At 37.6% G+C, this 14581-nt stretch overlaps 1 protein-coding gene and 1 long non-coding RNA gene across 2 annotated transcripts; both read right to left on the reverse strand.

Moving 5' to 3' along the window:
• Positions 1-260: 260 nt before the first annotated feature.
• LOC107082093 (phosphatidylinositol 5-phosphate 4-kinase type-2 gamma-like) lies at positions 261-10152 on the reverse strand. Its single transcript, XM_015370555.1, has 10 exons — positions 9937-10152; positions 9747-9844; positions 6799-6895; positions 6168-6317; positions 4745-4891; positions 3630-3668; positions 2020-2133; positions 1708-1951; positions 1508-1611; positions 261-1377 (listed from the first exon to the last, which is right to left on the reverse strand). The coding sequence occupies exons 1-10, from the start codon at positions 10090-10092 to the stop codon at positions 1297-1299; spliced, it is 1230 nt and encodes a 409-aa protein (XP_015226041.1). The 5' UTR covers positions 10093-10152; the 3' UTR covers positions 261-1296.
• Positions 10153-12760: 2608 nt separating this feature from the next.
• On the reverse strand, positions 12761-14170 carry LOC107082104. The gene is made up of 3 exons (XR_001481123.1): positions 14139-14170; positions 13926-14045; positions 12761-13143 (listed from the first exon to the last, which is right to left on the reverse strand). It is a non-coding gene; the product is annotated as an uncharacterized LOC107082104 (long non-coding RNA).
• Positions 14171-14581: the final 411 nt, after the last annotated feature.

Genomic DNA, 14581 nt, shown 5'->3' on the forward strand with positions numbered 1-14581 from the left:
TTCTCAATCCCAACAGTATAAATACTTTAAGTTGCTTTTACATAAAGCCTTCATATATCTGCCTGGGATTTAAAAGGACAAGCTAAACAAAAGTTAGCCAGGAATCTTGTTTTAATGTATTGATGAGTGATAAAATGCTGGACATAGCATGGAGAAATGAGACAAAACCCAAGTAAACCTTTTAATTGTTGCTTACTTCTTGCAGTGATTTCCATGCTGTACTTAATTAAGACAAAACAAACAAAAAACACTGTTGGCTGTTGAATTTAATGCTCATCTGGAGAAAAATAAATAAGAACAAGTTTAAAGGAGAATATTTTGTGTAATTGGAAATTCAAGTAGCTCCAAAAACCGTATGCTCACTTACCAATATCATTATTTTTAAGTTTTACTACTTTTTTCTGGACCCCAAAATTGACGGCCAGTATAAACATGAATAGGTTTGAACTGGAAACATTTGTTTACCTCTAAATAAAAGCTTTTAAAGATTTAATCCATATTGGTTAGATTTTTAAAACAATGCAAAAAAAGGCACAAAATGTTTAATGTTTTAATCCAAACACCATTGTTAGTTGTGCTGAGTGCAAACCGGAAATATCTGTCATTAAACATAAAGCAAGTCACATGATGTTATTAGGAGACGTCACATGACTAACAGGTTGAAGTCCCTACCTGCAGCCAGAGACCAGGGTGCTTCCTCTCCTCTCACTAAAGGGAGGGAGAAGTTAATGGCTTTAAACCTGGCTGTAAGCGGTCAATAAATGATGTCTCAGGCTTCCTCCAATGTTTAGTGATCATTGTTGCACTTTTACACAGAGGGCCTCTTTGATTCAACTTTCAAACCAATCATCTTCTTCAACTAAAACCTTGACATTTGCTTAGATACACTTTAGAGCTGCATTGTGTTTTAAAAAATGCCAACTTAGGTTATTAGCTTAGCTTATTTTATGGGCCTAATCTTTATTCCTCACCTTAATCTTTGTAGGTAGTCTTCCTCAAAACATTAAACCTTACCCTGACTTTAAAGAGAGTAAAATATGGCACAATAATAGAAGAAAACCTAATCAAGGTTGCAAAAGACTTAAGAACAGGTCACAGGTTTACCTCCCAGCAAGACAAACCCCATAAATAAGGCCAGATCCACAATTGTTTAGAATTACTGACTGTATGATTGTAATATGAGATGATTTCAAAGGGTTAAAGAAATAACAACAGATTATTTAGCGGTACATCTTTAGCGCTCCTTGTGGGTTTGGTGCAGCTAAGCTCTGGATTAAAAGACAACCAATCCTTGAGTTAGGCAAAGATCTTAGAGATGAACTCCTTGAAACGTTTCGCATACTGCTCAGGATGAACGGTTGAGATTTCACCTCCTGCCTATAAAACACACAGAGAAGCACGGCTGATTGAAAAACTGGGGAGCGGAAGATGAAAGCCACCCTTTCACACTTTAGATGAGTTGCGTCCCCACGCTAGGCAGTCCCTTTAAAGAGTAATGCTCTCTCACCCCGTGTTTGACAGCCTTGGCAGCGTGAGCGGCTTTCTTCTTGGCATCATACTGCGTCAGCACATCAATCAGACCGATGAAGTACACCTCCCTCCTGGGAGCACCTGTGAGGAAATGATTCACGGCGTTTGTTGAGTGACATTGATGCTAAAGTACGCCTTTTGCAGCTCTGCGTGAAGTTACGCTTAGATGCCACTCACCCACAGCGCTCTGAACGGCGTACATGTCCACGTAAGGGTCAAACTCTCCAGGGCCCATGGGTTTGAAGGAGTACATGTAGCCGGCAATACCTTCAGGTGAGGTAGAGCAGGGAGGAGCTGCTAAGTCATTTTCATCCTCATCGTCCTCCTCACAGGATGACTCCATTTCTTCCTCCTCTTCCCTCTCGGCATCATGGATGCCCAGCAGCAGACTGTAGTCCATGATCTTCATTTGCACTAGAAACTGCAGTGATGGGCATTTGAACAGAAATCTTTAACATAAATCAAACACAAAAAGCATAATTCCCTCACCTCAGTATCTCTGCTGAGCTTGTCCATCAACTTCTCTTTCTCCTCGTCGCTAACATAGATCTTCTGCATGTAATTCAAGAAGTCTGCATCCTTGTATGTGGGTAGCTCTTTGACCTGAAAAAAAAACAAAAAAACAATGCTGAATAGTTTCCCCCCATGTTTTGCTTGACAAAAGTGACATAAAAAAGACAGATTTAGCATATTTTCAAGAGGTCCTGCATAGTCTTAGTCACCACTCTAGTTTTACATGCTTATATTATATTATTAATTACTGTAAAACAAATAGCTAACAAGTAGAGGAACACCATATGATCTAAAATCACAGGCAACATTGTTAGGGTAAATGGCATCAAAAGTCCTTTAGAATAATTTACTGGGGAGTGGCATTGCACTTGGAATCAAGACGTTCTGAGTTCAAGCCCCACTCCCACAGACTGCCACTCTGGGTCCCTGAGCAAAGACTTTAACCTCACATTGCTCCCTGGGTGCCACACAATGGCAGCCCACTACTCCCCAAGGGGATGGGTTAAATGCAGAGAGTTCATTTCATTGCTCTGTACTTGTAACAGTGTAATGACAATAAAACACTGCAACAGGGAAAAAAAAAGGAAAGAATAAAAGGAAATACAAGTTAAGCATAAATTTACTAGACTCAAAAAGAAAAACCCCAAGTTTAACTCAGAAACGGTTTACCAGGTGATATATAAACTTTCTTCCACTGCCACCTCAGTCCCCAGAGCAAAGTCTGACCAAAAAAAAGACAGCTGGGGGAGCTAAAGAGAAGAGAAGGTTGTTTTCACCTATGAAGAGGCATAAACTGTGTTCGCTGCAGGACTCTGGCCTGGAGCTAGGAAAAATTTATACATCTTAAAATCACAGCCACTAGCTCAGCATGCTTGTTGTTGTTGTGTTTTTTTTCATGGCTGCAGTCTGAACACAAGAATAGAAACCTGGGCCATACCATCCCCAATCATCAGGAGAAGAAGCAAATGAGCAGATGTACAGCAGGTGGCTTACTTAGCCATACATAAGCAACAACCAGTAGAGGTTAACTTGACAATAAGTGGATTACAATGTGAAAACCTGTTATACCATTATAAGAATATCATCAATAAGAAAACCTCAGCTCTCTGAGAGTTGAGGAGATCACATCCAGGTCATCAATTCACATGGATTTTTATATACATGATTATATTGCTGATAATACTGCAGACCTGGGCACAGAGCAGTATATAATCAATGGTATTCTGCACTCTGTGCATTGTTTAACTTGTGCAAATGAGCTTTTCAAGCAGTAAAGGCCCTCTGCTTCCTGTGTGAAAGGAGCCCAGATGATCAAGAAGGAACCAGGGCAGTGGTCTCAATTTCCACTCCTCAAGGCGGGGTGTCCTGCAACTTTTAGATGTGCCTCTTCTTCAACACACGTTACTCCAACAAGTAAAAATAAATAATAAGCACATTACCAGAACTCTGCAGAGCTTGATTAAAAAGTGAGGCAGATTAGCCATTTCAATTAGATGTGGAAGGAAAGGGACACATCTGATTGTTTCCAGAGTGATTTAAACACATGCATTTAAATCATACAGTTTATAACAATAATTTAATCTCACCTTCTCTTTAAAACTTGCCTCCCGAGCCAGCACTGAGCCCTGGGGAAGGAGAAAAGGGATCAGCATTACTAGGTAGATTTTAACTTTCCTGTATCATAACTGGGATTAAACTAGACTTCTGTCCTATTGAATTATATGAGTGTATAATTTTATGGAACTGTGTTGATTTTGCAGACATGCTGATCTGTTTTAATCATAAAGTCACTCAAACTGACACATAACATGAATTGGAGTCATGCAAACAAACAGACTTAAAGTGAGTAGATCAGAAACACAAACACTTATGTGGAGTCAAACACTATCTAGTAATGGGAAAGCTGTTGTAAAAGAAAAAAACTGTATTTCACTGTCCAGTTGCTGTAAGGGTTGTGTATTGTCATTTGTTGAATGCTGTGCACCATATCATAAGCTGATTAGCCTACAACCACAGTTAGAGAGGGGTAAAGAAGGTTGATGCAGATTAACATTTTTTCAAATTTCAAAAGGTGGACATTTTATCTGATGGGGAAAAAATGGGGCAGACAAATTATACCCTTTAATTAGTCAAAGTATTAATCTTTTGATAAGCGTTTCTTTCGTTTGATGTCATTGACTCAGACACACCCGGTATTTAAACCCTGATTAAAGGCAACAAGCATTTTCAAAGGAATGCTGAACCCATATACTGCTCACAACACACCAAAATAATCCAACCCTGACTTACAAACTAAATGCTATTCAAACCTCTATAATCTTGGACAGTATTTGTCTTTCTTTAATTACAAATTATTTTAATCAATATCAACTTCATTTATGTATTTATTTAAGACATTATTTTTATGTGGAAAGACTAGGATGATCACATGTATAGGAAAAATTGAGCATTGTTAGTCATTTAATGTGATTATAAGATTGAACTTGATGATTATTTGCTCTAAAAAAAGTTTATTAAGATAAGTATTGATTGACTTTACACATATAGAACATTTTCTAAATGATCATGTTGTTTTAAGCTTTCACTACATTACTGTGAACATAGAAAAGTTATTCCCTGATTATAAGATAGGTTTCCAGTGTAATAACACATGGATAGTGTCTTGGCTAATCTCACAATCCATGTCTCCTCTAGCTTTCACCTTCAGGTCGTACTTCCTGTGTACGGGCAGTCTGTGGCTAAACATGTTCCTCATTACTAACAGGTAGGTGTCCTCGCTCTCCACCGTCACTCTGTACATGGCCAGGAACTGAGGGAGCAGCGTGCTGCCATGGCAGGTGACAATATGCTGCAGGAGAACGAAGAACAAAAAGGAGACATTCACAGTGTGAGACTGTACAAAAACAAGAAGCTTTTGTGTATTCCTTCACCCGAAGATTTCTCTGCGCCATCAATGTTGAACAAGCTATTAATTAAATACATTTTGAATGCAGCGGATCCATTTTACTTATATAACTTTACATCATTTATTGCAATAAAGACTAAGCTTTCAAACAAAAAAAGGTTTCATTTGTCTGTTTAAAAAGAAAAACATTAACATTGCGTGGTTATTATCTATCCATCCATTTCTGTCTCGCTTTATTCCTGCTGGGGTTGCTAGAGGTGCTGATGCCTATCTCCAGCTGTCAATGGTCGACAGGCGGAGTACACCCTGGACGGGTCGCCAGTTTATAGCAGGACACGGAGACAAACGGGACAAAAAACCATTTACGCACAGACTCACACCTAGAGAAGCCAATTAACCACACAGTTATGTTTTTGGACTGTGGGAGGAAACCTGAGTACCCGGAGAGAACCCATGCATGCACAGGGAGAACATGCAAACTCCATGCAGAAAGGCTCTGTGCTGGGAATCGAACCCAGGAACCATCTTGCTGCAAGGCAGCAGTGCAACCCACTGCAGCCCATGTTTAACATCATTTTTTTAATCTTATTATTTATCTTTATCTTTTTTTTTACCCTTCCATTAAAGGCCGGACATATAGAGTTACATCTCAAGGCACTTTACAATTCAGCCAGATCATAGCACCAAATTGATTCAAAGTTTTCTATCAAAGGAAAACCAGTTGATTGCATCAACTCATTGACCTGAAGGCAATCGCTCACACTAATCATACTTGTAGCAACAGTGGAGAGGTAAAACTCTCCTTTAATGGGAAGAAACCTCCAACAGAACCAGACTCAGTTGGAGTGGTCATCTGTGGAGGCCGACTGTTCAAGATATTCCAGTCATCATATTCTTCTATTTGAGTTACTGAGCTCTGCAGCTCCTCCACTGTTACAAAGGGCTGGCTCTTTTTGTCTCCGCAGGTTTGCAATTGTGTTTCATTTCTTCCAGCTTTGATGTTTTTAACAGAGACCTTTGATGATTTATTTACATGCATCAGAGTATATAATTAAAGGATTATTATGTCCTCTGTAAATAAATGCTTTCAATATTTTTCCCATTTTCAAAAATGTTAAAAACCATGACTCCTTCTGCTTCCGCTTTAGCATTACTTATTATTTTGTGTTGGTCTGGTACATAAGGACTCATTAAAATACTGCGCACTGACGTAGCCTACCTGATGATACCCGGACAGGATCCTGTGCATTTCTTCAACCTCCTCACTGGAAATTTCTTTTACCACCAATGTCCGGTCGTATGATGTCAGCAGCAGTCCTAGGTACTTTCCCTCCTCTTCTCTGAGCGGAGAACTGCGAGTCAGAGAAACCTAAACGACAGACAGGGAGGAAGAGTATCTATAATGTCACATAAAAGCACACTGAAAAAAGCACTCTAAAAAAACAGCATTTACAGAAATGGTCAGCCCTCATGACGCTTTTGCTGACAGTGACCTTAGAGCTGTTCTTTTTAATTTAGTTGTTGTGTTCATTTGGTAGATTTTCAGTAATTCTCAGATTTTTCTTCTTCGATAGAAAATGATCCCTGTAATTGTGTGCTAAGCAAATGTGTGCTGCATGTTCAGAAGGATAACTCGGCACCACCTGGCACATGCAAACAAGGCACAAAGACATGCAAATGCAGACCGGTGGACATCAATAAAAAGCTCCCACAAAAGGAGAGCATAGAAGAAAAAGCTGGTGAGGATCTGCTTCGTCTTGTTAAATTCAGCATTCTTTTTAAATAACAGTGTTTGTTGTTCATCAGTATATTTGTGCACTGTCAAACGTGGAATAATTATGTGTAGGTACCTGGTAATCTTGATCCTCAATGCCAAAGCGTTCTCGCAGGTTTCTGAACACCTGTGGGCAATACTCTTTGAATTTAAACTGGCCCGGAAGATTCTCCCTGAGGATAAAAGGAGTTTGATCAATTATGACTGTGCTTCACTGTTTCCCAGGGTGTTTCAGTGTTGTTCAATATCATCTATACTGTAGATACTATTTTTTGACTATAGATTCTACTGTCAAAAATGTTTGAGTTAAGAGTTAAAGTGTTTCAGCACAAGCAAAACAAAATGCTTTTCCTCATGCCGCCTCTGTTATTGAAGTCTTTACCAGAGCTGCATTCCAGTATGGATTAAGGGATTACTCAAAGCCTACATGGTTTTGGTCAATCTGCTTCAAAAGGTAGCACTAGAAGCAGCTTGTGTTGCCCTGTACAATCCATCAATTAGAAATGGAAAGAGTACGGCACAACTGCAAAGAAACCAAGATGGCAGGCGTCCATCTAAACTTATAGGCATGAAAAAAGAGAGCATTATGCAGACAGTCTGTTTGTGGGTGCTCAATAACACTGGATGAGCAGCAGAGATCCATTGCTCAGGTTGAGGAAACTGTGGATAGCACAATCACTCTGCAAATCTGGCTTCGCTGAAAGAGTTCTACAATAAAACCCAATAAATCGAGGAGAGACAATTTTAGTTAGAAGGTGGTTTTCCTGTACATTGTAAGCAAGATGAACTGTCATGAGATTCATGAATTCACAAGCTCATGAAAATACATCTCGCCTGGAGCCAGCATATGCAGTGGCCTTGATACAGAAATTTTTCAGACCAATGAAATGCAGTGAGGTGTATGACATCAAGGTAGAAGGCTGAACTAAAAAAAAAAAGGCTGCACTGGTTTTAGCTGGAATACCCTCCATTTCTTTTGGAAAAACAAGCAAAAGGACACGATTTTTGACTTTGTGGATGTAGAGATGTTTGCGTGTTACTCCTGACTGAACTTAGTAAGAGTTTGATATATCAGTTAACTCCGTTAGTTGTGAAACAAATCAAGATCTGTTTCCCAACTTGATTTGGATTGCAAAAATATTTCCCAAGCTTTTAACATGCCAAGGAGCACTGTGTAAGCCATAATACTGGAATGGAAGGAGTATCAGACCACTGCAATTCTATGAAGAGCAGTCCGTCCCTTTAAACCTTCAGCTCTAACAAGGAGAAAACTGATTAGAGATGCAGCCAAGAGACCCATGATCACTCTGGATGAACTGCAGAGATCTACAGCTGAGGTGGGAGACTGTCCATAGAACAGAGACAGTCGTTTACTGCACAAATCTGGCCATAATGGAAGAAAGACATTTCTCAGAGAAATCCTTAAAAAGTCTGTCTTGTTTAAAGTTTGCAAGCCTCCTGAGAGACACAGCAAACATGTGGAAGAAGGTGCTCTGGTTAGATGAGACCAAAATCAAACTTTTAGGCAACAATGCAAAACGTTATGTTTGGTTTAAAAGCCACACAGCTCTTCAACCTGAACACACCATCCCTACTGTCAAACATGGTGGTGGCAGCATCATGGTTTGGGTCTGCTTTTCTTCAGCAGGAACAAGGAAGATGGTAAAAATTGATTAGAAAATGGATGGAGCCAAATACAGGACCATTCTGGAGGAAAACAGGTTGGAATCTGCAAAAGACCTGAGACTGAGACAAAGATTTCTCTTCCTACAAGACGATGATCCAAAAATAAAGCAAAATCCACAATGAAATGATTCACAAATAAACATATTCAGATGTTAGAATGGCCAAGTCGAAGTCCAGACCTAAATCTAATAGAGAATCTTTGGAGGGAATTGAAAACTGCTGTTCACACACACTCTCCATCCAACCTCACTGAGCCCCAGCTGTTTTTCAAGGAAGAATCTGCTAAAATTTTTGTCTCTCGACTGAATAGTACTGAACATACTCCAAGCAATACATTTCGTTCCACTTCACGATTTTTTCCCACTTGTCCATTCTTCACAAAGAATTAAATTTCATGTCTTTATGTTTGACGCCTGAAATGTGGCAAAAGGTCAAAAAGTTCAAGGGGGTGGAATACTTTTCCAAGGCACTGTATGAAAACAAGAGCACAAAGGGTGTAAACAGAAACTGTTTGCATAATAATAACTACGAACAAAAGTAAGCAGTAACAGAACAAAGCAGAGGGATGACTCTGGAAATAAGAACCAGAGCACACAACTCAACCATTTTATAAATCCTGACATGAAACACAGAAACACAAAAAGTAGTCTGAGTTGAAATTATTAAAGGAAACTTATGTTTTAAGTTTGCCATGAGCCTAATTAACCAAAAAAGCTGGAGGAAAATGGTTTGGCTATATTTTTTTCTTGGTTAACCTTCTATATATAGAGCATTACCAACTAATAGGCATGGTGGTGGCAGCATCATGCTGTTGTCATGCTTTTCTCGCCATTTTTTAATTGTTGCTGTAATAAGTCAAATAAAAAAAATAAAATAACTGGACATCACTGCAGTAAAGTCTTGAGAAACATATGGTTCTCTCCACTCCATCTGTGCTACTAGTATATGAAAGGCCTGGATTCCTGAATGGATTAAGAGATTATTAAAAGGCTAGTCGGTTTTTAACAAACGGTTAGAAAACTAATCTTTAGTGGAGACATTTTCCATACAGCAACTTTTAGAAACTGCTTTAATTATCTAAAATTCCCTCATTTAACAGTCATAAAGTTTCACATTAAAAGAGTTCCCTTAAAAAAAAAAAAAGGCAACACAAATAACATAATTTAACATTACCACAATGCTGTCACTGTTGCCACATGAGATAAACATTTGGTAGTTAATAACATCAATTCTCTGAAGGTTCTGCCCTTTCTGATAAATGAGCTGCAGGAATGTGTTCATCTGTACAGTCTGCAGGGTGAATATTCCCACAAAGAGAGAGCAGATAGAGCACATTACTTGTTGAAGCAGTGGTTGATCACTTTGATCTTCGTGCTGGCTTTGAAGTCGTCTGGGAGAAGCATGACAGGTACAGGCACTTGGTTCAAGTCATTAATCTGCGCATGTTCAATGGGTGAAATGTTAATGAGAATCCCTGCTCCAAATAAAAACTTCCCTGATCCACCCTAAGTGTGTTTGTTTTCCATACCGAGTGATTGACTCCCCACATCAAGACGCTCAGCACCGGGTCACTGGCTCTGAAGACCTTCACCTTCTGCTGCACAAAGTGTTTCTTCTTGGTCTTCCTTTTAGGCTTCAGGGGTCCCGCAGGAATGGATGAGGAGGCGGCGCCGGGAGAAGACATGTCTCTTTGTCTCAGGTTGTCCGGTCCTCGGTGTGTGGGAGCAGGTTTGCTGTGGCTGCTGTGGAGTCCTGTGTGTATGTAAAGTAGGTAGAAGTGTGGCTGTGGAGCCACTGCAGCAGCAGCAGTGGCTCTGTACTGAGAATGAAACAAGAGCAGAGCTCAGCCAAGGTATTATAGTGCAATCAATGTAATTAAACATTAACTAGATTGATATCGGTGCATTTATCTCGTGAATGTGCGCCTTGTATTAGAATTGCATGATTGTAGCCTTAACACTGGACCTCAGGGAGGTAACTGTTGATTATTTTACAGGACAGAACAGATGACTGAGCAGAGCCGCACATTTTCTGGGGACTTTGCCCCCCAACCCCCACCCAGTCCATGTATATTGCTTTTAGAGAATTGTTTTTACATTTAGTTTTTTTTTTTATCAAAGAACTCCTTAAATACAGGGGTTGTTCCAGTGAGTTGGTCTGGTACGCTTTAATTATTTCTGGTCCAGCAGCATTTGCCTTTCCTCTGCAATGGTCAGTCAAACATTGATGCTGCTCCTTTACTTCTATGCAATAGGGATCATCATTAGGTAAAGCATCTCAGCCTGTTTCTTCCTCTGTCTGCTTCTTCAATGAAGTCAGAGCCTCAAAGAATGCATTTGTTCCTCTGTCCATCAACGGACAAAAACACACTAAACTGTGAGGACTGTGCATGCTCTCTTTACTTTACTGTCGGTTTTATTTTATTTTTGTATCAATTGGTTTATCTTGATCTCATAACATTAGTCAGGCATTGAGCTGAAGAAAAAAAAAGATACATTTTGATGTTGATGCTGTTTTTATGATTTAAGCATGAAGATAATAAAAAATATTTGCTGTTTTAAGTTCACATAGACCCCATTTATGGAGCAGTCTATCCACTCACTGGGAAAACATAACGTCCATTGCATCTACTACAGAGAACTTATATGATGATTCTTAATAGAAGAAAAGGAGCACACATGCCACTCACTGAAATTACCGTAAGAAAATATTGCAGCTTCAACTCCTTCTACTACCACTATTTATAACAATACTACCAATAATAGCAGCCACAACAACAACAACAGTGATAACATCATTTATACAGAGAACTAGATCATGTAGCTGCATATAATCACTATTGCTTTAAAAAAAAAACAATTTTAACATAATAAAACTAGAAATAATTAGCTTTCTATTGACTTTAACAATCATATCCAATATAAAACCAATTGACTCGAAACTTCTCTAATGATTCATTTCTCTTAGTTTTTATTAAACCCTTTACCTTGTCAGCTGCTCCCTTCTTTAATCATAAAAATGGTAACAGTAGATGCGTTTGTTGTTGCGTTTTAAGTTCTATTGTCACTCATTTGCTATATTCTACTCTCCCACGGTGCAATAACACAACTACTGTGTAGCCTGTGTGGTTTTTTTTACTCATTTATGAGGTCAGTACATCTCTGCAGTACAAATGCAATATCCAAGCCAACTACTGCGTAATCTTCCCTTAGCTCTCTACTGTGGAGATATGGTTTAATTTAACGGAAACATATTCTAGGACATTACAACTGTTTTCTGTTTTGTGCTTTTTTGTACTATTTGCACTCTTTTTGTATTGTCTGATGTATTTTTATCTTTAATGGCGTTCTGCTTTAACTGTTTGGACTCTCTACAAGCTATTGGCAGCAGAATTTCCCCGAAGGAGTAATCCCAAGGGATAAATAAAGTTAAGTCTAACTTCCTCTTTTCAAGACCTCACTTAAGGATTTAAATCAATTCTTTTTAATTGAAAATTTGCATCTACTGTTGAACATTTTGCCTTATTTTTATTTCAGGCATTGTGTGTTTCAGTTAGATAAATATTTTCATTGATAGTTCATCTGCATTATCGATGTATCGTTTAAATTATTTTGTGGCCACTGAGGTTATTACATACTCTTTGGATTCTTCCTTAAAAAAAACATAAATAATACACTTTACCACATGAATAAGAAAAACTGTAATGGAAAATTATTGTCACTTTTATTGCAGGAACTCATAATCTTATGGGAAACACATTAAGCCTAATTTATACATGCCAATCACATGTAGAGATTATGGGTAGGTGGCTTTTGATCAAGTGATTATTGCTAATATTAAAAGAAAAGAGAAACCCAATTTTTTAACAATATTTTATTATTACAAATTAACCAAATACATAAAAACAACTTTGTAATACTGTCTTAAAGATCAGTCTTAAACAACATTAGAAGCCCTCAAATTTTATAAATTAAGCAGTCAAGGTTCTCAAGTTCCCTCAAATAAGTGTTAGTTTTCACTTTTATAGTTAAGGAGATTATGATGATTGATTTAAACATAAATAGAACTATATACAGGTACATAAATATGGTTCAATAATACAATAAATGTGGTTTAAAAGAATAAGGAACACACTTAGAAATATATAGATATGATAAAACCTAAACACATAAAACACCAAACAGACATAATAAAAAATGAATCATGAACGTATCACTGATAGATAGTTTTTTTTTTTAAAGAACAATAAATTAACATTCCTAAAAGTTTTGATATGATATGAAAGAAGGTGTTTAGATTTTTGGGTCATTTGTTTAAAAAAAAAAAAAAAAAAGTCTAAACTGTTACTGAGTTCATAATTGACATGCTTTGGTGTTAATGTTTTGTATTTTCATTTATATTAGTTGCAATCAGATATCCCCTGAATGTATGTTTCAAATAACAGGCAAAAGTGAAAGAAGTAAATCAGCACAGTCAGTAGAGGGCGTAAGGACACAAAGTTGGACTTTTCTGTAAAACAGCCCCTCAGGGAGAAAAATCTGTTTCCATCTGATGGAATATGCAACACATGAAAAAGTATGTTCAATTCATTTGGGAAAAAAGTTCCTTCATCTGTCTTCTTTAAAGCTCCTTAGCAAATAATGCTTCCTTGTGATTTGGTCTTCTTAGGGACAGGGAGGCCATTCTGATCCACACACCAACACTTTCCACGCTGCCTGCTCTGAGATGACCAGCACTGGACACAAGGAGTAAACCAACACAAATGAGAAGACAAATCAAAAGCACCTTAATAAAGGACTCAATTTATACAATTTAAAGCTCCCTACAAGACATATTTGTCTGTAAAAAAAAAAAAAAAAATCATTCCTAAAAAATCTAACAGTGAGTGTTTTGGGGGGGGGGGTTGCATCACGACTGATGCAAAATAAACCCAGCCTTTGTTTTCATGCAGTGATCATAGCTAAAAAGACTGGGTTTTGTGAAAATACGTGGCACACTTTTTGTTTTGAAATTTTAGAGAGAAAATATTTTGAGCATTTATTTTCCTCGGTTCAGGAGGTTATTAAAGAAAGCCCAGGTATTGTTTAGAGATCAAGGTTCTACAAGCAATTGTAATAAAAATTAGACATTTAGGGGTTAGGGTTATGAATATTATTTAAACTTTACAGCTTTAGAGTGAGCATTCTTCCATAATTATGTTCCATGTTATCAGATCCTAATTTTTCTATATGATAAACAGAGTAAATGTCTGTTTTGGTGGTTAAGATCATTTTAAAAGAAAACTAAAGACAAAAAATATTGAATTTCTAGGTGGCATAGACCCTATGGTAAGATCTGTTTTTCCAATGAAGTTAAAAATTTTGACAAAAAAGATTTCTATTTAATTTAAGAGATATGAACAACTGGAAGAAGAGAAAGATCATGAAATAATTGTATATTATAGTATAATTATAGTTAGTCTAAATATGTGAAAGGAATCTTGGATTTCTCGCAGATTGTGTTTTTTTGTAAACCTACCTGCTTCTTTTTGTAAAAACCATTTTTTTCACAGTTAGGTATGTAGATATCATGAGGGGACTTAATTAAATGGCTATCAAGACTTTTGATGACTTCCATTAGCAGTTTACGACAAGGAGCCTGCAGAATGAGAAAGATACATGTAGAAAGCAATGTTAGCAGCATAGGATTCATATAATACAGCCTGCTGAAACAGATTTAGATCATTCTTACCTCAATGGGGTCCTCAGTTGATGCCAATTCTGAGAACAGCAATGGGAAATACAAAAGACAACATTTACTTATAATGTACGTAGGTTTGACAGAGTTTTAAAACATATTTTCATAGAAAGACATCGCGGAAGCTTTTGCACCCTGTTTACCTTTCAGCAGACAAATAGAAATTAGGTAGATACATGATGCATCATTTGAAAAGTGATTAAAAGTTAATTTCGCCCTATATTGTAATGATACACTTTGGTGTCAATAATTTCACTACTGCTGATGTGGCAGAAATGTTGGACCCTAGTAAAATACCATTTAACATACAATGATACATACATAATTCTAAACAGTGACCGCTGCAGATTATGAGCTGCTGATTATGATTATCAGCCAGTGCATTTCCCTCAGCTTTCCATTTCACCTGCCCAGTTGACAGATTAAGCGATGAAAAT

The sequence above is a fragment of the Cyprinodon variegatus genome, unplaced genomic scaffold (genome assembly GCF_000732505.1).
Source record: "Cyprinodon variegatus isolate N-32 unplaced genomic scaffold, C_variegatus-1.0 Scaffold47, whole genome shotgun sequence".
Lineage (NCBI taxonomy): Eukaryota > Metazoa > Chordata > Actinopteri > Cyprinodontiformes > Cyprinodontidae > Cyprinodon > Cyprinodon variegatus.